This window comes from Chrysochloris asiatica, unplaced genomic scaffold (genome assembly GCF_000296735.1).
Source record: "Chrysochloris asiatica unplaced genomic scaffold, ChrAsi1.0 scaffold00003, whole genome shotgun sequence".
Taxonomy (NCBI): Eukaryota; Metazoa; Chordata; class Mammalia; order Afrosoricida; family Chrysochloridae; genus Chrysochloris; species Chrysochloris asiatica.
This window is the reverse complement of record NW_006408521.1, coordinates 25,872,449-25,894,535: the sequence shown is the minus strand read 5'-3', so window position 1 is coordinate 25,894,535 and position 22,087 is coordinate 25,872,449. Positions and strand designations below refer to the sequence as shown.

The following is a 22,087-nucleotide window of genomic DNA, read 5'->3' as shown; positions in this document are numbered from 1 at the left end:
AGGAGCAGCTGGTGAGCTTGAACTGCTAACCTTGCAGCTCAGAGGACTTTACAGTCCTGTGCATTAACCTGCAGCGCCACACCAGGACTCTGAGTCCATAGGATTACAACCAAGAAAACTCTATGAAGTAGTTCCACTCTGTGAGACCTGGGGAACCAGAAGTCACAATTGATTGGACAGCAATAGGTTTGGGGTTTTGTTGTTGTTTATAATCATGTGATGATTCTCAGAAACGAAAGAAGCCAGGTACAGAAGAGTTGTGCATTATGATTCTATTTACACTAAGTTCCCAAGCCTGAAAAACGAATCTAGTGTCGGGGGTGAGGGTGGGGGTGGGGTTACCGTGGGGGCAGTGGTGGTTACACGAAGGAGCACGAGAGGACCAGTAATGCTGCATCTTCCTGTGGGTGCTGGTGAGGTGTGCGTTGTTTGTCAAGATTTCAAGAGCTGTACGATTATAAACGTCTTTTTTGTGTGTGCATATCTGTTATCTGCAGTCTTGGTAGATAGCTATTAATCTATGATCTACAGTCTAAATAAAAAGAGAGAGAGATGCCCCCTCTCGCAGACACCACCCAGGACTTTCTAGCGAGATCGCCTGGGCCCCACCAGAGCGTCCTACCTCCACTCTCAGCGCAGGCCTGCCTGCCTTCGCTCCCAGGTTGGGATCATCAGTTTGAATCTCTCCTGGGACTCGCCGGTGCGCTCCCTGCCTGGCGGGCTCTGACGGCCCGGAGGCGGCCAGGGAAATGGTACTCAGACGCTTGGCGTCGGGACCCAAGGAGTCTGCAGAATCTTCTCCCTTCGCGCAGAGCCAGGCTGAGACGGAAAACTGTCCAGACACCCGACAATCCGCCCCCCTTCCGGGACTCGGGAAGGCTCCCGGGAAGTTCCCTCTGGCATCCGGAACCAACAGGTGACGCAGGAAGAGGCTGCGACTGAGCCCTTGAACCACCTGCATCAGGCATGTACAGTTCGCCGTGGATTTGCCACCCTCCCACCTCCGGGCCCACTTCGGCCCCAGATACGGCGGGGGAGACGCGGAGCGCGGGACTTCTGAGCGGAGAGCTCTGCAGACAGGGGCTGGTTGGGTTTCGCCTGCGGGTCCCACCCTACCGGTTGTGTTGGGCTACAAGGGCCGGTGGCTTGGTCAAGAACGTCCTTCATCTGCCCCTTCAACAGAACTCCCAAGCCCCAGCCAAGGGGAAACCTCTGTGAAGATCTCTGAAGTCTTCCAGTCCTGCCGAGCACCCCCTGCCGGAGCTCACTGGCAAAGACTCCAGCCAGGTCTTGATGGGGACGTGACCCTGACTCTGACTCATTTTATGAGGAGCGGCTCATGAGTTTGAACCGTCGACCTTGGAATTCAAACCGACCTTGTAATCGAGTGCTTATCCTACAGCGCCACAAGTGGTGGGGTTTAAATCCTCTGGTCTGTCTGGCTCCCCCTGTGGACCTGAAGTGCCACAAGGGCAGAGATTAAAGTCCTGGGTTCTCAGTATTTACAGTGTGGTCTTTACAGTGACATGCTAAGCTGGTTTTCCTCATTATCTCATTTAATTCCCAAGACCGTGGTGGTTTTGGTACACTGTGTGTTTACATTTGTGAAGAAAATTCACAGTTGTACACTTAATGTCTGTGCCTCTTACTGTATATTTAAAAAATACTTATGAGAGAGGCGCTATACGCACATCCATTCTGAAGAGGCGGAAAACAGGTTCAGCGCTCTCCTAACTCAAGGCTTCTACGTTGATGGTGACAGCTGTTTGTCTCCAGAGGCCCAGCCTCTAGGGTCATTTATTAGTGTGCTTGTCTGATTTTTATGATTTCTTTGGACTCACAGGATAATCCAAAGCAGCAGCAGTTTGGACCAGAGGGGCAGGGGGTGGTCTTTTCTCCTGGGAAGAGAGCTCGGAAAAAGTGCCCATTTAGTCCAGGGTGTTCACCCTCCGATGGGGGTGGGGAGTAGACTTCAGCAATGAGAGGCACGGAAATCCTTCAGCAGTGATGGGTGCTATTTATACTCGAGACTCCGGGAAGGATAAGGAGCAAGGAGGGGGCTGTCTAGGCTGGCTTTAAGTATCTCAAGACACGCAAACCACGCGGAAGTCAATACAGCAAAACCAGCTCTGTTTCCTCTATGAGGGCGGGTGAGGTCCGCAGAGTGAGGGAAGACTAACCTGAGGCGGCCGAGGAAGAAACAGGCCAAAAGAGGTGGGGACCTGGCACTGGGAACACGGGAAGGCCACTGGAAGGCCAGCAGAATACCGACTGGGTTGGAGTAAAACCCCAAGGACGCACTCGTGGCTGCTTTCAAACACCCGTTCCCAGCGTTGGTAATGAAATCCCGCTTGGGAGTGAATGCTCCCAGCTCTCCGGACCTGATCTTGTTGTCCTACCATTGTCAGCATCTAGTGAATGTAGAGGAGTCCTGGTGTGGCGCTGTAGGATAAGCATTGGACTGCAAAGTCAGTTTGAACTGCAAGGTCGCCATTCAAACGTTACCAATCGCTCCTCTGAAACCCTGTTACAGGGTCTCTGTGAGTTGGAACCACTCAATGGCACATAGTAACAACAACTTAACAAGTGAATGTAGGGAGAGTCAAGTGGGTCCTAGATGCAGATCCTGGATTTATCTCCGTTTTCCATTCCCATACCACCCACACACGATGCTCTCTCCTATTTCTCCCAATCTCCAAACTGCGTCCTGATGCCAAGGCCATCATCAAGTTCTCAGCCTAGGATTTGAGTTGTAAGGTGAGGAGACCTCTCCAGATGGAGGAAGTCTTGTCTTTAGGCTGTGACATGGAGGATAGAAAAGGAATCCTTCGTTTGAGGTCCTCATCTGGTTGTGTGTGCCTCCTGCAGGTGATTCCAGGTGTCCTGGTGTGACCCAGCTCAGTACTCATCTGGAGTCTCCCTGAAGACCAACTCTCTAGGCTGAAGCTCCACACCATGGGCACTCTCCCAGTGGCCCTAGAGTGCAGGGGAGGGTGCCCTGAGGAGCCTGGACAATATTTTCCTCCTCCTTCAGCCCATAAGGTACTACTGTAGTATCTGTCTCAGAGAAAAAAGATGCTGAATTTTTCCTCCACAACTTCATGTTTCATATTGCTGTTGTTGTTATATGCCCAGACTCAGAGCAACTCTATATAGGGTTTCCAAGGAGTGGCTGGTGAACTTGAATGTAGAGGAAAAGAAAAGAAATCTTTTCAGACACCATATTGTGATGCTGGAAAGTACCTAAGACTCTGTGGCACCAATAAGGGAGTGAGTGAGTCTCTCCACTTGGGTGGCTCAGGAAACAAGCTGGACCTTGAAGGAGGGCTAAAAGTTCAGCAGAAAATTGAGGGTGGTAGGGCATTCCAGAGAGTTGGATGACATGTGCAAAAGCATGGAGGCTTGAAACAGCTAAGTGTTGTTTCCTTTCTGCCATTCAAGAGCTGGCTTCCAAGGAATCTCAGCATGACCTTCCCTGACCACCCTCTCCAAAGTGATTCTCCACCCCAGCATTCGTTCTCTTTGTTTAATTCCATCTAACATTTAAACATTTCTTTGTTGGTTGTCTGTCTCCCAAACACACACTGACAAACATCTGAAAATAAGCTCCATGAACCTGTAGACAGTCCACTCTCCCAAGGTCCCCAGAATCCAGAATAGTGAAAGCAAATACATAGCAGCCGCTCAGGAAATAGTGTTAGATAAGTGAATGGTTGAATGGTCTGGCTACAAGTTAGTGGGGAAAGTTCGGGGAAGTAGGAATGCCCTCCTAGCCCTTAGTTTAAGGCATCCGCGGCAAGATGGTGGTTCCAGCCTGCTAGAAATGGGGCTTGGGGCGCAACTGTGGTGGCCGCGGTGTACCAGCTCTAGGCCAGCAGGAGAGACGACGCAGCTAGTGGAGATGGCCTGAAGACTGGTGTACTCCACGTTCAACTCTGGGTCTTCCAGCCAAGGGAGCGATGAGCTGAGGGAAGGTCTTCGCCCCTCAGGCGCCGCCTCTTCAGCTTCTACTAGTCTCTTTTACTGGTGTCCAAGGCGCATCCTGGGCGGTCAGCGGGCTTGGAGGGCTCCCTCGCCTGCCTCCCTCCCTCTCCAGCCCTCCTCTTTTCTTCCTCCTCTTGGTCTCTCCATCTCCGCAGCCCCCGCCCCCTCCTGTAAGGGCGAAATTGCTAAACTTGTAGCAATAATGACCCTGCATTCAGGCTGCCGACTCCCGCTGAACGTCTCCGCGCCCCGGCCGGCCCGGCCTAATCAGCGCCCCCTTCCCTGCTGCACGCCCAGCCCCCGTCTCCAGAGCCGCCCCCTCCCCCAGCGCACAAAAAGTAGGGAACAAAACCCTCGCGCATTTCTCCGTCCCTCTGTTGAGCAGACTGTAGCACAAAGCCCCCGCTCTGAGAAGCAATGGGGAGCTCTGGGGGGGGACGTCAATCCCGACGCTCTGGGGTTTTTGTTCGCGCAGGGGACCTCGCCTTCCTACCACACCTTTTGTTCGGGACTCCAATAAAAAGCCATTCTTTCCGCACCTTCCCGGCCCGGAGCCGCCTTTCAGCGAGGCCCAGCCCCACAATGGCGCGGCGCTCTGAGGCCTCCCCATTCACCCGCCTTGGCACGCTCACAATCGGCCGTGTGGCAGCACAGGCCTCGCACAGGCATTCTCCGCAAGTGACAAGGAGCCGCATAAAGCCGCGGTCGCTGGGGGAGAAGGGAGGGCGGCCGAGGGGGAAAGCGCGGCCGCGGCGGGCGCAGGGCCCCCGGGCGCGCGAGGAACTCCGGCGACGGCAAAGCCACCTCCTTGCCGCCCGCCAGGTTTCCGCGGCGCTAGCGTCTCTTGAGGTGGGCAGAGTCTTGATCTTAACCTAACGCAGGCCCCGACACCAGCCCAAGCATCTGGGGAGAAAATAGGAAGGATTACAAAGCCCGCGACCTCCGAAGGCCCTCCAGAGTCTCCGACCTGTCCTCCCCTAAGAAGTAAAGCGAAATCAATATAAACAAGGCGGTAGGGAAAGATCGGACTTACAGTCTGAGAACTGGAGACCCCAGGGAGGACAGCTTTCCTTATGCATCTTTCCCTCTCCTTCTAGCTCTGCTACCCCTACTCCACCCCACCCACCTTTTTTGGGAGGGGAGAGGGGCTAAATAAAGTCTCTGTAGCCAGCCAAGGTTTTGAAAATATTGCACCTTTTTATTGACTCCTGTAGTGTATGGCAGCGGGTGTGCGTGTACACGGCGTGTGGATATAGTTTTATTTATATATATATATATATAATATGTGCTGAATACAGAATACGAAACAGAAAGGAAACCCTGTAACACCTTCGGCGGGCCACCAGGTCCTGGATTTATTTAGGCCGTAATTACCGATCTCTCTCCTCTGGTCTTCCTCTTCCGATCTGGTCCCCGAGTCCCACGCGCCCCCAACAGCCAGGGGCCAGGGCCGAGGTATCTGCTGAGGATTGGAGACCGTGGGAGCCTATCGTCGATGTAGTAGGATGCTCCAGCTTGCAAAGGGCGCAGAGGATCGTTCGGACTTGGGGAGTTCTCAAGCCACGACATCCACTTTTCTTTCCTTCATGCTTTTTTATGCCCACGGTTTCCCCGCCAACGCTTTGCAGAAACGGCGGGAAGGCCGAGGAAGAGAAAACCTTCTCGTTCTGGAAGAACCAGATAGCCTTGGCCTCCCACTCTCCCTGTGGTCCGGGCCACCGTTCTCCTCTCTGAGACAATTCCGCCGGCCTAACCGAGACATCCTTGTCGCTCCCGAGTCCCCTTCCCCAGGCCTTGGGTAAGCTGCGCTCCGGAGCACCGAGGATCGAGACAAATGTATTTCATTTTCTTTTTAACGAGGGGCCTGGCCCTCAGCGGGCCTGGTCTTTCTCGAGCTTTAGTTCCTTGGCACCAGGTTGCGATGGGGGGTGCCTGCCGCGTGACCTGCCGGTTCCTACCAGGCCCGGATGCCCTGCAAGGTGCCCTGCGCACACGCAGCTCCCGCCGGGGCGCCTTGGTGCAGCGGCTGCGCTCCGCCTCCTCCGCCAAAGCCGCCCAGGTTGCTCACGTTCACAAAGGGGCCGCCTCCCGCCGCGCTGCAAGAGGGTTGCATGGCCGCGGCCGCCGACGAGGAACCCCCACCGCCACCGCCGCTTCCTCCACCGCCGCCTGCCGGGTAGGCACAGCCGTAGCTGCCGCTGTAGGCCGCGGCGGCGGCGGCGGCGGCGGCAGCGGCAGCGGCGGCAGCAGCGGCGGAATTCCCGTATCCGTAGGCGGGGAAGCTGTTGTAGGAGTAGGCGCCTGCGCCCACGCTATAGGGCGCGCCGTAGGCCTGAGCGCTGGGCGTGACACACGGCTTGCCATCCCGCACTAGCACCGGCACCGCCACGCGGCGCGGTGGCGGCGGGGGCGCGTGTGCTCCCAGCTCCAGGGACTTGTCCTGCCGCTGTCTCTTGCACTTGTACCTGCGATTCTGGAACCAGATCTTCACCTGTGTGGACGTGAGCTTCAGGCTGCTGGCTAGATGCTCGCGCTCAGGCGCCGACAGGTACCGCTGCTGCTTGAACCTGCGCTCCAACTCGAAGACCTGAGCTTGTGAGAAGAGGACCCTGGGCTTCCGGCGGCTGCGCGGCTTCGGCCTCTCGCTCTCCTCCGTCGCCTTGCCGTCTCCGGCCGCCTCCAGGGGTTTCTTCAGCTGACAGCTTTCTGCAGAAGAAGCAAAACAACAGCGTCCCTTAGCTGTTCCTGGCCTCGCCGCGGCTCCGGCCTTGGAGCACCTCGGCCCCTCTTGGTTTCAGCGCGGAGCGTGCGGTAGTAACTGTCTGGACTTAAGGGGAAGTTTGTGGTTTCTGGTGCTGTGGGCCCCCTGCGACAGCCTGGACCCCTTCTGAACACCCTTGGTGGGAGAAGGCGCACTCCGTGGGGGCGCAATTAGTGCGCAGTGCGCGTATATTAGAACTTGAACATCTGTGAGAGAAGAGATTACCCTGTTTTAAATGCACGGCTTGGCGAGCTAATGACTATTTTCCGTATGAAAGTGTGTAACTACAGTATTTGTAAGCTCGTTTGCTTCCACTCTGCCACGGAGAGCTGAAGGTGTGAGGCGTGTTGTAGTTGGCGGCTAGTGTGCTTGGGCTGTGCGAAAATTTTGCTGGTAGGAAATGTCTGAATGTAACGCTTGTGCGTTGCCCCTGCCTAATATCGTTTTTGCTTTTAAAAGATGACCTGCTCACACTTAAATGCGTGCGCGAAAAGGTCTGCGTTACATTCACATTCGGGAGAAAAGGTGTTTGCTTGATGAACCGACTTAGACTGTTGCATGTTGATTTTCGGCCCAGAGATGCTGCCAGAACAGTCCTTAGCCTGTGCCACCCCAAACCTCCGTTGGAAAGCAATTCTTTAACTATCCCCTCAAAAACAATTCCTGGGGCTTACTCAGTTATCTGATCCTCTTCCCCAAACCATCTCCTGTCACATGTTAACGGCCAGCCGAGATCTGGCCCAAGAGCAGCGCATTTGCTACTCGGCTCGCAGACTGGGACACAAAACAAAACGTTACAAATTAAAAAAATAAATAAAAGCTTGGAGTCGCAGGAGCGTGAGTGCCACGGTCACGCAGAAAGGACTGTGTTCCCACGCCATTCTGGGCATTCCCTCCCTCTCTGCGGAGTGTCGTGGGGCTGAGGGTGGTGACCTCCAAGCAAATAAGTGAGGAAACCACCCAGCTGGTCTTGGCAAAGACCCTGCGCCCTCCGGACCTGTTTGGGCGGTCTTTCCCGAGAAGCGGGGGCGCCTGCCTTGGCCTCCACGGACTGAGCTCGCGCTGCTGGGGGGTAGGGGGAGAATGGGGTTGGGGTGGACAGGGCTCTGCTCCTCTAGCGCTTGGAAAAATCCCAAACAGAGTTGTCAGGCCGCAACAGCTGAGCCCGAGTCGCTCACCACAGTCGGAGCAGCAATAACCACCTCCCCTTCCCCGGGAGCTGGCTCGCCTCTCCTTCCCAGTGGGGTGAGGGGTCACCTCGTCCTACTCCCTCCGCCCGGCTCCCTCGTAGCGCGTTGCAGAGCTGTTGCTGACCAGGGCGGAGGCAGGACCCCAGCCAAAGGCTAAAGAGGTGGGCAGCCGCGTTGGCAAGGTTTGTGCTCTGTTTACCGGCCCTCCGCCATTGCTCCAGATGTGCGGGTGCGTTTCCTGTCCCCCTCTACTCACTTTGGCTCGGGTCCCTCACGACCTCGGGCTCCTCTTCGTGTTCCTTGGGCCCGCTGCATGAGTCGCGTAGGACCGTGTGGATATAACTCTGGGGACCGAGCCCTGACTCCCCGTGGCCATCGACTGCAGCTAGTGAGTTCAAATAGGACAGTTTCTCTCCCTCTTCTTCTTCGTCTTCCTCCCCTCCGTCAGAAAACTGTGCCCCGTCAGCGGCGGCCAACATGCAGGGCGCCGAATGAAAGTGGTGCTCCAAGTCCGCCTGCAAGTGCGCGCTGTGGAAGTGTCGCTGCTGCTGCTCCAGATTCAAAATGTCTTTGACTGAGAAAGGGGTGGAGGTGACCGGGCTTGGTAACATCATCAGGGCCACTTAATTGTCCAGCCCAAATACTCAATAAATCCCGGTGGGGGCGGAGAAGTAGCACGACGACTCCAGCTCTGCTTCTGGACTCCGCCACTGCTGCCCCGTCGGGTTTTTGACAGACGCGGTCCGGCTCTAGTCTAAATTGCCTCCATTGGCCCGGAACTGGGGGTCTGGGTTTTGTTACAGCCACTGCAGGGACTGGAGCCCGGGCTGCGAAGCCTCGGGCCGGGAGCCGTGCGTCACGTTGTGGGGCGGGGCCCGGTCTCCAGTCTCCCATCCCATTGGTTGGGAGCTCCTGTGGGCCACGCCCCCGCATCCATCCAGTGGGTGTTAAGATGCTCGAAGAAATAGAGGACTATACAGAGAGAAGTCTGAGCCACTGTGGACTAGACCGCACGGACCAGGTCCCAGCGCACCAACTCCAGCTCCACCTCCACCTGGTCACACCTTCCCGGCCTGGGTCAGTTCTGGGAGGCTTACTGTCTTCGAGCCAACCCCCGGAAGGATGCTGCAGGAGGGTGGTTTTCCAGCTACTGTAGGGACAGAAAACCCCTTGGCCTTGGCCTTTAAATACCAGTCGCTGTACGCAAAGGAGACAGAGGGGTATCAATCTATGGATGGGCGACATGTCTGTTCCTGTTGTGTTGACTTTGCTCAAGCCATTCCATCCACCTGGAACATCTTCCCCACTCTTGTCTCCATGAGTCAAAAGCTGTTCTTCAAGGCTCTGCTCAAACACCACCTACCTCCTTTGAGGAACTGCGCCCTGATTTTTGAAATGCTCGCCTAGAGGGAAGTCTTGTCTTCCACCCTTGAACTTGCAGCGTGTGTTAGTTAGCAAAGGGCATTCCCATCTCTTGTCTCTTATCACTTCCCATCTAGTACTATGGCTGTAGGTGCCTGCTTGGTCACCCCTGTAGCCTGTGAACCCCAGACGGCAGGGTCCCAGTTGCATTAAATTTTATGTCCCTGCAGCGACCGCACTAAGCAGGTATGTGAGAGGCAGAGCGATGGAGTTATTACAGAACGTTATTACAGTCTTTGGTTCCAATTCTGACCTAATCGGTGACCTACCTTGGGCATTCCTAAATCTCATTTTTCTCGTTTGCAAAATGGAGACGATAATATCTCCTTCAGAGTTGTTGCCAGGGTTAAATGAGGCAAAACATGTTAAGAGCTTAGTGTCGGCCTGCACATGTTAAGTGCTCTGTACATGTCAAACCCAAAACTCCGTTGTCATGGAGTCATTCCAACCCCTAGCGACCCTACCTATAGGGTTTCCAAGGCTGCAGATCTTCACAGAAACCACATCTTTCTTCCCAGGAGTGACTGGTGAGCTACCGACTTTTCTCTTAGCTGCCCTTAGGTTAAGCTCTGTGAGGCCAGGGTTTCTTCAATGCAGGTCAGCATTTTGTTGGTGGTTGCGTTGGTGGTGTCGTGGCTAGTGGCCTGCACACTTTGGGTGACTTCATACAGTCTTGAGAGCAGAATCTGCTTGCATAGTGACGGGATAAAGCCATGGTGGATTTTCTTTTCTTCTATGAAATCGCCTGTCTTTCCAACATCGCCCACCCGTACAACTTCTGGCACCCTCGTGAGGCCTGGGTTGTTTTCTGGGCGAATCTATGGGGTACCCCAGAGATTCTGGAACCCGCGCTAGTGAGAACCATCTTCTTCCTGAGTTAAAGACCTTCACCTGCCCACCACACCTAACCCGAAGGCGCTGCAGTAAGGCCTGCCGCAAGACCGGGTACAGTGTTGGCATTTGAACAAGCAGGAGCCGGTTCGAGGCCGTGGCACCCCCTCATACAGCTGCAAACTTTTTTTTTTTGCTGACTGGGATGGTGGAGCTGGGGAAGACCCGCTTCAGCAGAAGGGCCGATGGAAGCCGCAGGGACTCTGGACAACGCCCCTGGGCAGCTTGGGAAGTGGGGTGGGTGTGGGGTCGAGGGTGTGGGGCTTCCCTGCCGTGCCCTCTGTGGCGGGAGGAGTAGGGTGCTGGAGGCCGCAGGGATGAAGCGGCGGTGGGGAGGGGGGAGGGGCGGGGCTGTTGTGGAGGGAGCGGAAACGGTGCGGAGAGTTGGCCCGGGGGCTGCCGGGGGAACTGGGCTGCCGTGGGGCCACATGCCGGGGAGTACTTGGGGTGGCTGTGGTTCGCGGGCTGCGGAGAGAGAACTTCTGGGGGTCAGGCTTTGCTCTGGTACAAGCATCCCGTAGCCGCAGCGGCGCCGTGTGCCTTTCTGCTTTAAATCCAGAGACTACTGACACCCCAGGCGGAGGCTGGCGGCTCCAAACCAGGCCCTGGGGCTGCAATGAGAAGCAAGTCCCAGTTTGACAGCGGCTCCAGAGCGCTGAGGCGCAAAGGTCCGGAGAGAGGTGGGGGTGAGTGCGCGACACTTTGGGGAGGGGGGACCCCAGAATATATGTGCACTGGACGACTTGCTTGGGTGAAAGAGGAAGCGCCGCCCAGCCCCTCGCCTTCTGTCCGAGGGCAGAACCGTCGAGGACAAATGTCTCTGCTTCCTCAGGCCCCCAATCTTCATTCCCCTCTTTGTATGAATGAATGTACACAAAGTTGTGTAAAGAAGAAAAAAAAAAAGGCAATCTGAACTGTCTCCAGTTCCAACCCTAGTCTTCATTTTCCCTCTCTGCGGTCTCTTACTACTCACCTGCGCTTCGTTCATAGGCCTTGCCTAGGCCCAGCCCAGGGACCCCAGTTTCAGAACTGGGGTGCCGGACAACGCCCACTAGGTCGCCCTCTCCACTCGCTCACCGAAGCCTGTCTCTTTCTTACGGGTCGTCCACGCGGTCTCCCCCTCTAACTCCCCCAAGGAAATCTCGCCGCCACCACGACTCAGCCTTGGGCCAGGCCTGAGTCGTTTTCGGTTGCGGGAGCCGCCATGGTGATCCGCAGCAAGTCGTCCCTGAACTCATCCCATCCTTGCCTCCCATCCACGCACGTTCAGGCCCAGCGAGTTGGCGGCCTGCTAGGACCGGGGGCGCGGGGAGCTAAGGCGAAGGGGCCAGCTTCGGGTTCTGCTAGGTTTCCCCACTTCTCTCTCCCTACCCCAAGCCCTGGGTAGCGCTGATCCACAGCCCGAGAGACTTCCGACCGCTACTTTGTCTTATTGCCTTGAGCTAAGGCTAGGATCTTCTCACTTTCCCCATTCTGATTCCTTCTGGCGGCGAGTTCTTCCTGTAAGGATCCCCGCCTGATCAGTCGGGTCCAGGTGGCCTAACTTGCCCAGGCCACCAGCCTGCTGCGCGACGCCGGTGGGCTTGTGCGCCGCCGCTGCGCACCGTTGTAGGGGAGGAAAACGCCAGCGCGGCGTTTACACTACAGCGGCGGGCCGTCCCGGGAATCACTTACACAGGGGTGGAATCTGGTTCTAACGCGTATCCAGTTAGGATCACGTTCCGGGGCATTTGTATTCCCTTGTCTGAAAGGGGATCCTCTGAAATCCTTGAGGTGTGCTCAACTAATAATAGATTTTCGTTCCAGACAGTTTAGCTAATTACTGTCAGTTAAAGTAAATATCATTGCATCCGTGGAAGCGTTTGATTGTATTTTAATCGAGTGTATAGTTTTGTCACTTTAGACACTTACACAAACCCTCGTCAGATTAATGATCATAACAAAATCGTGGCAAATTCCTGAGTGAGAAGTGCTTTATAGCTACATAAATGGTTAATAAAATTAGTATGCCTCTTTTGGAGAAAGCTTCGTGCAAACAAATGCGTTAAATAAAAATGTGATGCTTCTTTAAAAACTGTAAAACATTTGTACTAGTTATTCTATACAGACATGGCTAATTTAATATAAATATAGGGAGCGGGGCGGTTCCATGGACTGACAACCTTAAGGTCCGCGGTTCAAGCCAGTCAGCCGCTGTGAGGGAGCCAGATGACGCTTTCGGCTCCCAAAAAGATTTAACAGCTTCAGAAACCCTATATAGAGTCCCTGAGTCGGAACGGACTCCTTGGCACTTAACAACAACACTAGGCCGATAATTGATTATTTATGTGCCACTACATATGTGGTTGACTCAAATAGCCATCAACTGAACCCACAAAAAAGTTGAAAGTTATTGTAGCGCACGATCAGAGAAGTGACTATTATTATTTGGGGGAGGGGTGTAAATATGAAAACCCACCTGGAAAGAACTCAGCTGAGCTAAAACGAGATGCTACTACTCCTGGTGATTTTTATTTATTTATTTTTTTTAACTGCCCTCCTAGAAATTTTATTTTCAATTACATCTTCCAAAACATATAATTGTGAGAGAGAGAGAAATAAAAAGGCTGCTGCTTTGGCCACATCAACAATTTAAAAAATATTTTGTTGCTGTTTTTGTTGATGGTGTTTGCATATCTGTTTTAGCTTGGTTTTATTTTAAGGATGTCAAAAAAAACTCCCCCAAATTTTGAACAATCGATAGGCGACGATGTTTTAATTGTGAGAAGGTGAATAAATTTTCCACTTTAAAGAAATGTCAGGCAGGTCAGTTCCAGAAATCATTAAATCCATATGATTCTTTTTCTCTCATTTCAGTGTTTTTGTGGGAGATTTTTAATTGCGTTTTGAGCATTTTATTTTCTTTTGCGTGTGTTCATACAAATGCCAGAATGTCTGCAATTGAATTTCCTAAAGAACCCACCACGTTTCTAGGAGAATATCAGTCCAAGATCAGTAATTCATGTCTTTCTTTCTAACTTACAGTCACTGCGGAGAAAACCAGTTTCGATTTCTAAGGGAGCGGACCTACCACATGTATATCTGGCCTCCTCCAAAAATTTAAAGATAAATGTAAATACAACTTTTCTCACCAAAAGACTTCTATGTTGTTAACAAAAACAAGTCAGAAAAGCTACTTTTGCTCTTTGGGAATCAAAGTAAATTCAATAATTTTCTAACAGAAAAGCCTGCCGATAGACATCTATTTGTAATATTTGTATGTGCTATTTGGGAATGCAGTGAGCAGTTTTAACTTGGGGATTAAATTGGAATTCTGAATGCATTCCTTAACTTTTTTCTCTCTCTCTCTCTTAGTGTGAGCTTAACTTCCTGTAGTGAAATTTCAGTCTATAGACCTTTTAAAATATAATCTTACTTCAGAAGATCGGTTGCAGTCTTTAGCGAGTTAATTCCCTGAAACCAGTGTTTATGGAGCGCCCGCCTGCTCTGTGCGTATCCCGGAGCAGTAAGCGAGCGCAGGGGGATTGGGGGTGGAGAAAATGTAGTTATCTCGTTCCAAGAAGCAGAGATTCTTTGTGTCTCGTCCTAGCTCGATCTTTTCAGCTTTGGCTCTTCTTAGCTACAAGCCGACTCCCTGAGATCTTGACCTTCCCAGACGGAGATTTTCCCCTACATCTTTCTGGGGGTCACGTTAGAAAGAATAACTTCTAATCGGTTGAGAATGAAAAAGGCAGTTTTCAGTTGGAAAGAAATATTTACCGCAGTCTTGTCACTTAAACAACGCCTTATGCCGTCATCTCGACGTCCAGCCTGGAGGTACAGGTCTTGGGTCTGCACCCAGAGGGTTACTCTACAGCTGCGGCGGGACCTTTGCCAGTTAACCCGCGCCAGGTATGCGGGACCTCACCGCCTACATGTTCTTGGCACCCTGAAGCTCCAAGAGCACCCAGCGGTTAGCCCTGCCACAGTGCTGGGCTCTCCTGACCTTGCCCGGCACGGGGAGTGGGGATGGGGCCGTGGATGGCTTGTGGTGCTCATAACAGGACAGGGACAGGGCGTGGAGATGCTTGGAGGCCCCCCGGCGGGCGCCGCGCTCCAGGACGCACGGCACATTGGGGCTAGATGGCGTGAGGCTCCCAAGAAGCTAGGCCCAGGTCTTCATCTCAGGGTTGTCAGACTTCGCAGCGTGGCTCTGCAGATTCTCTGGTTGTCACGGTCCGAGGTCAGGGGTATGGCGGCCTTGAGCTACATGTCCCCGGCTGGCAGCCACGCCTAGTTTCCGCTGAAGTCGCTTGTCCGCGCCGCGGTAGAGGTGCAGAGTGCGGGGCTTTCTGCCAGGCTGCCTTTCTCTAGCTGTCATCCTAGGCAGGCCTGGCTGGTACGCGCAAGCTGAGCGTCCGACCTTGAATCCCCGTGGGTTCCCGCTCTTTCCAGTCATGGGATAGGCCCTTCTTTCCTCTGGAGGCTTGCAGCGCCCAGACACCGGACAGGGCCTCCAAGTTCAGTTTCGGAACTCCCGCAGCCTCCCTCCTCCTTGAAGCTCTCCTCTTCCTCCCCTCAGTTTCTTCCTCTTCCACTGGGCCTCCTTTTTATTTCCTACGTCTCCCCTTCCTCTCCCTTTTCTTCATCACCCTTCCCCCACTCTCCTCGCCAGCCTCTTTCTCACTGCGTCTCTACTCCTCCCCACCTAACTCTTCCTTACTTTCTCGCCCATTTTTCTCCACCATCTAATTTCATTCGCCTTTTCCTTCCCTCCTCTCCTCTCCACTATCCTGCTGCTGTCCTCTTTGTCCCTGGACTCCGCAGGTGTTTGATATGGAGAATTTTGCATAGAAGAATTTGTACAGAGTGGTGTTGGGCTCCTCTGAACAAGAGCCCGTCCCACTCTAGTCTTTACTAGATGTCAGGGATGCTTATGAAACTGCCTAAACACCCCTGGGCTTGTGAAGGGGGCTCTCCACTGAGCGCTGTTCCAGTCCCTTAGAACTCTCAGACACCACCCCCACTCCCCTGGCCTGGGGCTTGGATGCCTTCCCCGTGGAAATCCCCATTCCAGGCAGATCCTGAGGAGCCTCCGTTTCCTTCTATTGTACTGGTCCAGAGAGGACTGGAGTAAAGCACAGGGCAACCAGGCCCGCTGGTGACCACAGGCAGCCTTTTAAAATGAATGAGGCTCCCAGTTCACATGGCTAGTGCAAATTGACCAAGACCTTCCCTTTGATTTCTTTTCTGCAGCATCCTTTAGATTGGGACAGGGGCCTTGAGATCACCCAGCTGAGGGGTGTTTTAGAGATTGCTGTAAATGCAGGGGCCACATCTGGGATAGGAGAAGGGGGTTCCAGTTTCTCATACCAGCCAGTAGGAATGAAGACTGGTGTGGGTGCACTGGCCTACTGAAAGGAGACAGGGTCTGGGTCTTACCCCTCTCTGTCAGTTCAGCTCATGGACTGCATGGTAAGCTTACAGCCAACCCTTGCTTGACTCTCCCATCTGCAACCACATTTCCTGAGGTTGGTGGTGGTGAGACGTAGAGGACTGCAGTAGCAAGACATGGAGTGGACAGCCATGCTTTTACGGATTTGTCTTTACCCTTGAATGAAGAGGAAGGTACTTTTCTGTGTGAACACATTGGTGTGTGAACATACGAGTTGTTGTTAGGTGCCATCAAGTTGGTTCCGACACATGGCGACCCTGTATAGAGTTTCGGAGGAGAGGCTGGTGAGTTTGAACGCTGACCTTTGATTAAAACCGACCTTGCAGTCCAGTGCTTATCCTAAAGTTCCACACTTAAGAGTAGGTGTGCCAAAAAGGGCACTCAGGATTCTCTGTACATGCAGACTCTGCATGAAGGCTTGACTTCTTCAGAGTGTGTGGGCATTGCAGGAGGCCCGGGCTGACAATTCCTCTGAATCTCTCTCCCTCATTTTTTCCACCCACAATAATGTGAAATGAGATTTGAAAAGAAATATTTATCTAATCCAAGAAGAAAACTAGGTTCCATGACTACTAAAGCCACGTTTTTCATAGAGGCAGTATGAATCATTGAAATTAACCTTAGAAAAAGTACAGCCAGAATGCTTCTTAGACACGAGGAGGACGAGACTTTATCTCACATACTTTGGACATGTTACCGGAGAAGGACATCATGCTTGGTAAAGTAGAGGGTCAGTCAGTGAAAAGAGGAAGACCCTTAATGTGATAGTCTGACCTAATGGTTGCAATGATGGGCTCAAATCCTATAGCAACTAATGATTGTGAGGATGGTCCATAGCAACAATTGTGATGCTGATACAGGACCAGTCAGGGTTTCATTGTGTTGTACACAGGCTCACAAACCAACTCAAGGGCACCTAACAACGATTGATTAGTCTTACACAAATAGTTCCATGAGATCCCTTCCAAGTTGCACCCAAAGAAGAGAAAATGGACTTTATTATTGAAGTTGGAATGACTGTGTGTGTTCCTGAAAGTAACGAAACTACATTGAAATTATTTTTCAATTTAGACTTGAAGCTCCACATGCCTCCATTAGTATAGTAGAGAGGATAACGTGTGTGTGTGTGTGTGTGTGTGTGTGTGTGTGTGTGTGAGTGTATTGTGCCCTCCATACTGAGTATGTTTGTGGACCCATGTGAACATCAATACCTCCTAAAACCAACAAGTGTGTATGTGAATGGATATATACAAACCTGTGGGTATGCATGTGTAAGGACTGACACATATGACACCCACCTTTGAAAGAAGAGTCCATGGAGTGAGGAAGCTGGTTTGGGGTGAGGTCCATGGAAAATGTGGCTTTTTCTAAGTCATAATTATACCTTAGAATCCTGGTGTGGCACTGTGGATTAATGTACTGGACTGCAAGGTCAGTTTGAACTGTAAGGTTGGTGTGTTCAAGCTTACCAGCTGCTCCTAGGAAACCCTATACTTAATAACAACAACAATCACAGCCTAGACTTTACTTGTCCTGGAGTACCGACCTTGAAGTCCACCAGTCCTAGGTCTAGGGAGCCCCATCCCACTGCTCTTGTGATCTTTCAACCTCACAAGTGTCTGTTTTATCACCTGTAAGATGAGATAGTAATGGTGTGGAATTTACTAGCCTAGTGTAAGGGTTAAAGAAGTGATGTAAGAGAAGCGCTGACAGCTCATGGAGGCACAGAGAAGCACACAGTGGAAGTTTTCTTCCATGTCAGCTGATTGGGGGCATGATGGATGTTTACTAGGCACAGGGACAGAGATGCTGAGCACAAAGATCAGTGAGCGGGAGACCTATGCAATTCTTTATTGGTTGAAATAGCATATTATTTAGTTATTTAATCTGATTTTATGCCTTTTGACCCCAAAGCAAATAGTTAATTGTTGCTGTTAAGTGCTACCAAGTAGGTTCCGACTCATAGGGACCCTGTTGGTTTTGAGCAGCTGGTGGGTTTGAGCTCCCGACCTTGCAATTAGCAGTCCAGCGCTTATCCTATAGTGCCATACCAGGACGCCAAGCAAAGAGGTGGTGGTGGTGTGCCGTGGAGTCGGTTCCGACTCATAGCGACTCTGTTCAGGGTTTCTGAGACTGTAAATCTTTACGGGAGCAGAATGTCTCATCTTTCTCCCGTGGAACAGCTGGTAGTTTTGAATTGCTGACTTTGAGATTATCAGCCTGAGACTACTTCTTTTATCAGTGGAGTTTTAGGAAATACTCCTGGAACCATTAACAAACAAATGATTCCTCCTTTCCATTGGCCTCACCCTCTCCAACTCCCTTATCCGAAGCAAACAAATCCGGCACCAGACCCAGCTTCACGCTCTCACAAATGTATCATTTTTAGCTGTTGTAAACAAATCCCCAAAGTTTCAAGTCATTGCTATTGTGTTTAGATAATGATCTGGCCAATTAGTGTCTACCAATGGAATGCAAATAAATCAGCAGCCTGGGACCTACCCCATGGTGGGCCTTCCTCTCCTACTAGGACCTGTATTCCTGCTTCCCTCCTTTCCCCTCTGCTGTGGCCTGCAGATTGGCCTGGTCTCTAATCTCCCTGCTGAGTCCCTGGTGTGCTGTGTGGCTTCAGGTAAGTCATTCAGCTTCTCTGAGTTTATTTCCTTATCTGTAAAGTGGGGCTAATGATGAGTACCTTTAAGGGTTAGGAGGGAATAGTAGCAGTAGAAATGTAATGCTGATGATAACAATAATAATCTCACTACCAATTGCCATATGGAAATTAATAGTTATGGCTCATGGCTTCCCTGAGAGCACCATATTGTTGTTAAGTATCTTCAATTCATAGCAACCCTGAATAGGGTTTCGAAGAAAGACAGGTTAGTGGGTTTGAACTGCTGATCTTGTGATTCAAACTGACCTTGCAGTCCAGTGCTTTATCTTATAACGCCACACCACAGCTTCATATAGCCTGTGGCTAAGCGGCCTGCCATGTAAGCTGGGAGACAGGGTTGGGAGTATTAACAACAGAACCTGGCTGTTCCTCTAGGCATACACCTTTGTTATCATGTCTGCTTCTTGTGACAGCTCTTGAATTTGACTCTATTACTCTAACCATTTTCCAGAAGAGGAAACAGAGGCTCAGTGCAGTGACTTGTCCAAAGTTGTTAAAGTTTCTCACCTGCTAGACTTAGCTTCCTTTCCATTGTCCTTCTCCCTTCCCAGTTATCAGGCACCGTTCTGTGAATTCCTGTTCCAATTCCTGCTCCATACCCCTCAGCCCACCACCTCCCCAAATCTTCCTACAGACCCAGGCTGTGGTTTACAGCTCCGAAAAGAATGTGCCAGGTGACAGGATTGTGTTGGAGATTGATACTGTGGAGGGGTATGGTGGTGGGTGGAGCCCCCGCTCCCCAGTTACCTGCATCCTTTCTCTCCACTGTTTCCCCACAGCCCAGTATCGCCTTTACTTTCTCTTCAGTTTGGGGCTGCCAGTCTTAAGAACTGACTTTTGAGACACCTGCCACTGAATTAATATTAATCATTATAATTCTCACTGGTGGAAGAAGTGTTCCACATTTTTCTGAGGATTACAACATCCCTATGAGACAGGCATTATTTCCTCCCTTCCCCCTTTTCCCCCAAAAACCAAACCAAGCCCACTGACATCAAATGGATTCCAACTTAGAGTGACCCAGGTTTCCCAGACTGTAAATCTATATGGGAGCAAACAGCCTCATCTTTCTCCCACTGAGCTGCTGGTGGGTTTTGATAGCCAACTTTGCAGTCCAACGCCTAATCCACAGCACAACCAGGCAGGCAGAAATGAAATGATTTGTCTAAAATCTTAGGAGTCTCCACCCTTGTGTCAGACATAGCTGATCCACAACCTTCGTGGGCTGGGGGTCGACGGAGGGGACATCCTGCCCCAACTGGACTCCAGAGGCCAGCACTCAATGGCTACCTGTTTCCAGAGAGCCTGCCCAAGTCCTCATGGAGGGGGCAGGGGTTTGCAGGGGCATCAGAGCTGCCATCTGGTCGATCTTTCTCCCCTCCTCTTAGGCCCTGACATCCTCCTCTCAGAGTGACACTTGGAACTCCAATCCCAGAGCAGGGCCCTATTCCTGGCCTCTGGAAACAGCCACAGGACTTTTCGGGGTGGCTCCCTTCTGTCCCTTACCGGACCTCTCAGACCTCTGTGCCCACATCCTCGGGAGAAGTAGGAACTTCCCACTGGAAATAAATCCACCACAGCCAGGCGTGGCCGGGGACGTGCTGGAGCCGGGCTCCAGACCTTGGAAACCCAGAAAGGCGGAATTTGTGCAAATGCCTTTAAGGTGGTGTGAGTCATGGGCTTCCTGGAGCAGAAGGTGTGAGTTCAAATGTCTCCCATAGAAACAGTAACCTCTCCAAACATTGCTTTTCTGATTTGTAGGAGTGGGTGTACTGACAGTACCCATCTCCTAGGTGGGTTTAAGGACTAAAGATGACCACTGTGAAGCATTCAGCACTCTGCTTGGTACAATAAAGGTTTTGCTGTTGAGTGTCACAGATTGTGATTCACAGTGACCGCACACACGACAGCGGAACTGCTCCATAGGGTTTTCTTGGCTCTAGTACTTACAGAAGCAGATTCCCAGGTCCATCTTCAAAAAATGTTCAGGTCTGTCATCGACCTTTAGGTTAGCAGCCAGCCCTGGAAACCATTGCGCAGTCAGGACCCTTTTCAACGAATGTTAGTTATTATTCGTGACCCTGGGACAAGTGTCAGCTGACTTTTTCTGGGTCTGTGTGCAAGCACCCGGTCCCCATACTCACCCGGCCTGCGGACGCCGCTGTCTTTGCACAGGGGGCTGAGACTGGCCACACAAGGAGAGGGTGGTTTTCGACAGCAAGTGTAACCGATTTGGGACCGGCTTAGGAGGTTCGGTTAACGGGAGCGGCCGGGGGCTCAGCGTCTTCAGCGTGTGCGTCTGTCCCTCCCGAGCCGCATGTGTGTCACGACCTTTGCGTGTCAAGCGCTTGCAGGGACCTCACCTGCACTGCATTTGGATTTCACGGCGACAAGAACCTCGGGTTTACCTGACGGATACTCAGTGTCCGTGCAGTGTACACAAACCCGAGCGAGGCTGGAGTCCGGGTGCTCCGCCTCTGGTTCATCGAACAATTTGCGCTTTTAATGGTTATTTTATTTATATCGTTAGATTGTCCCCCCCGGGTCTGTTTACACCAACGTCTGGCCGTTCCAGCCGCAGTGTTTGGACAGGGGATTACACTAATGGATGGTGGGCTGGCAGGGGGGAAGGGAGAGCGCTTGGGAGCGGGGCTCCGGACGCTGAGTGTGGTGGGCCTGGAGACAAGGGGGAGCAGGCCTCTCCCGGGCCTGACCTCTGACCTTAGGAGGGAAGGAAACGTGTCTGCCCGCTTTAGGAAGTCTCAGCCTCCGGCGGGGTGGGGGTTGTAGGTGGCTGCTTTTGGGGATCCTTACTCCCCTGCTTGCAAAACCGACTCCGAACTCGTGGTCTTACCGCTTGGGTGCGCACAGATCAACAAGTAAACAAGACCGGGGCAACCAGGATGGCGGCTGCTTTGATTCCTCTGGTCAGTGGTGACCGGCTTACTGCTTTGGCCTCCAAATCCGGATTACGGTTGACCCGGGAGGAGGGGGGCGCCTGGCGGCCTGAGGGGTTAGAGAAGCCTCAAAGGGCGGCCTCCCAGTGAGTGCGCTGCTCCCCAAACTGGGGAGGCCTCGCAGCACTCGCCTCTTGGTGCGCATTTGCGCACTGCCTGGGTTCAATGAAAAGGCCTAAGTCTAGCGACGTTCAGGTGGCCCACACGCTGGCATCCAGGGACACAGAAGGGCTGCGGGGATTTTGGCAGCCTGACCTTGAAAACGAAACGTCTTTGCTACATGGCTGCTTGGTAAATATAGCTAATCTTCAGTGAGCATTTACCCTGTACCAGACACTATGCCAAGGGCTTTTACTCCCCGCAACAATCTGAGGCATTATTCTTAACATCCCACTTTACAGAAGAGGAAATAGAAGTCTTGAGTCACTTGATCAAGGTCTCAGAGCTAGTTGCGTAGCAGAGCCAGACACTAACCAGGTAGTCTGTCTGCAGAACCAGCAGGACGGGTCTCAACGTTTGGAAGTCTGGTGTAAGGTAAGGACATTCCCCCGAAGAGTGTTCATGGTCACGTGCTGCCCTGTGACCAAAAATTTCAGGGGCTTCAGAGGGTCGCTCTGACTCGGAGCCGACCTTTTGGCACCAACCACCACGAACAACACGGAACCCCTTAGGCCCGCCTACCGGCCAATGGTGCAACTTTAGTTTTCACACATTTGGCCAACCTCACGGATCCCATCTGTTACATTTGAATACAGACTAACGACAGTGTACTTT

The 22,087-nt window shown here is 52.3% G+C and overlaps 1 protein-coding gene across 1 annotated transcript; it reads right to left on the bottom strand.

The window, feature by feature from the left end:
• Positions 1 to 5,938: 5,938 nt before the first annotated feature.
• On the bottom strand, positions 5,939 to 8,732 carry NKX2-3 (NK2 homeobox 3). The gene is made up of 2 exons (XM_006831237.1): positions 8,192 to 8,732; positions 5,939 to 6,690 (listed from the first exon to the last, which is right to left on the bottom strand). The coding sequence occupies exons 1-2, from the start codon at positions 8,547 to 8,549 to the stop codon at positions 5,939 to 5,941; spliced, it is 1,110 nt and encodes a 369-aa protein (XP_006831300.1). The 5' UTR covers positions 8,550 to 8,732.
• Positions 8,733 to 22,087: the final 13,355 nt, after the last annotated feature.

Excerpts from the sequence above, each read along its gene's own strand:
- NKX2-3 (XM_006831237.1), bottom strand. The coding sequence starts at position 8,549 with ATGATGTTACCAAGCCCGGTCACCTCCACCCCTTTCTCAGTCAAAGAC. Across the intron at positions 6,691-8,191 it reads CGTGAGGGACCCGAGCCAAA|AAAGCTGTCAGCTGAAGAAA; the intron begins GTGAGTAGAGGG and ends CTTCTTCTGCAG.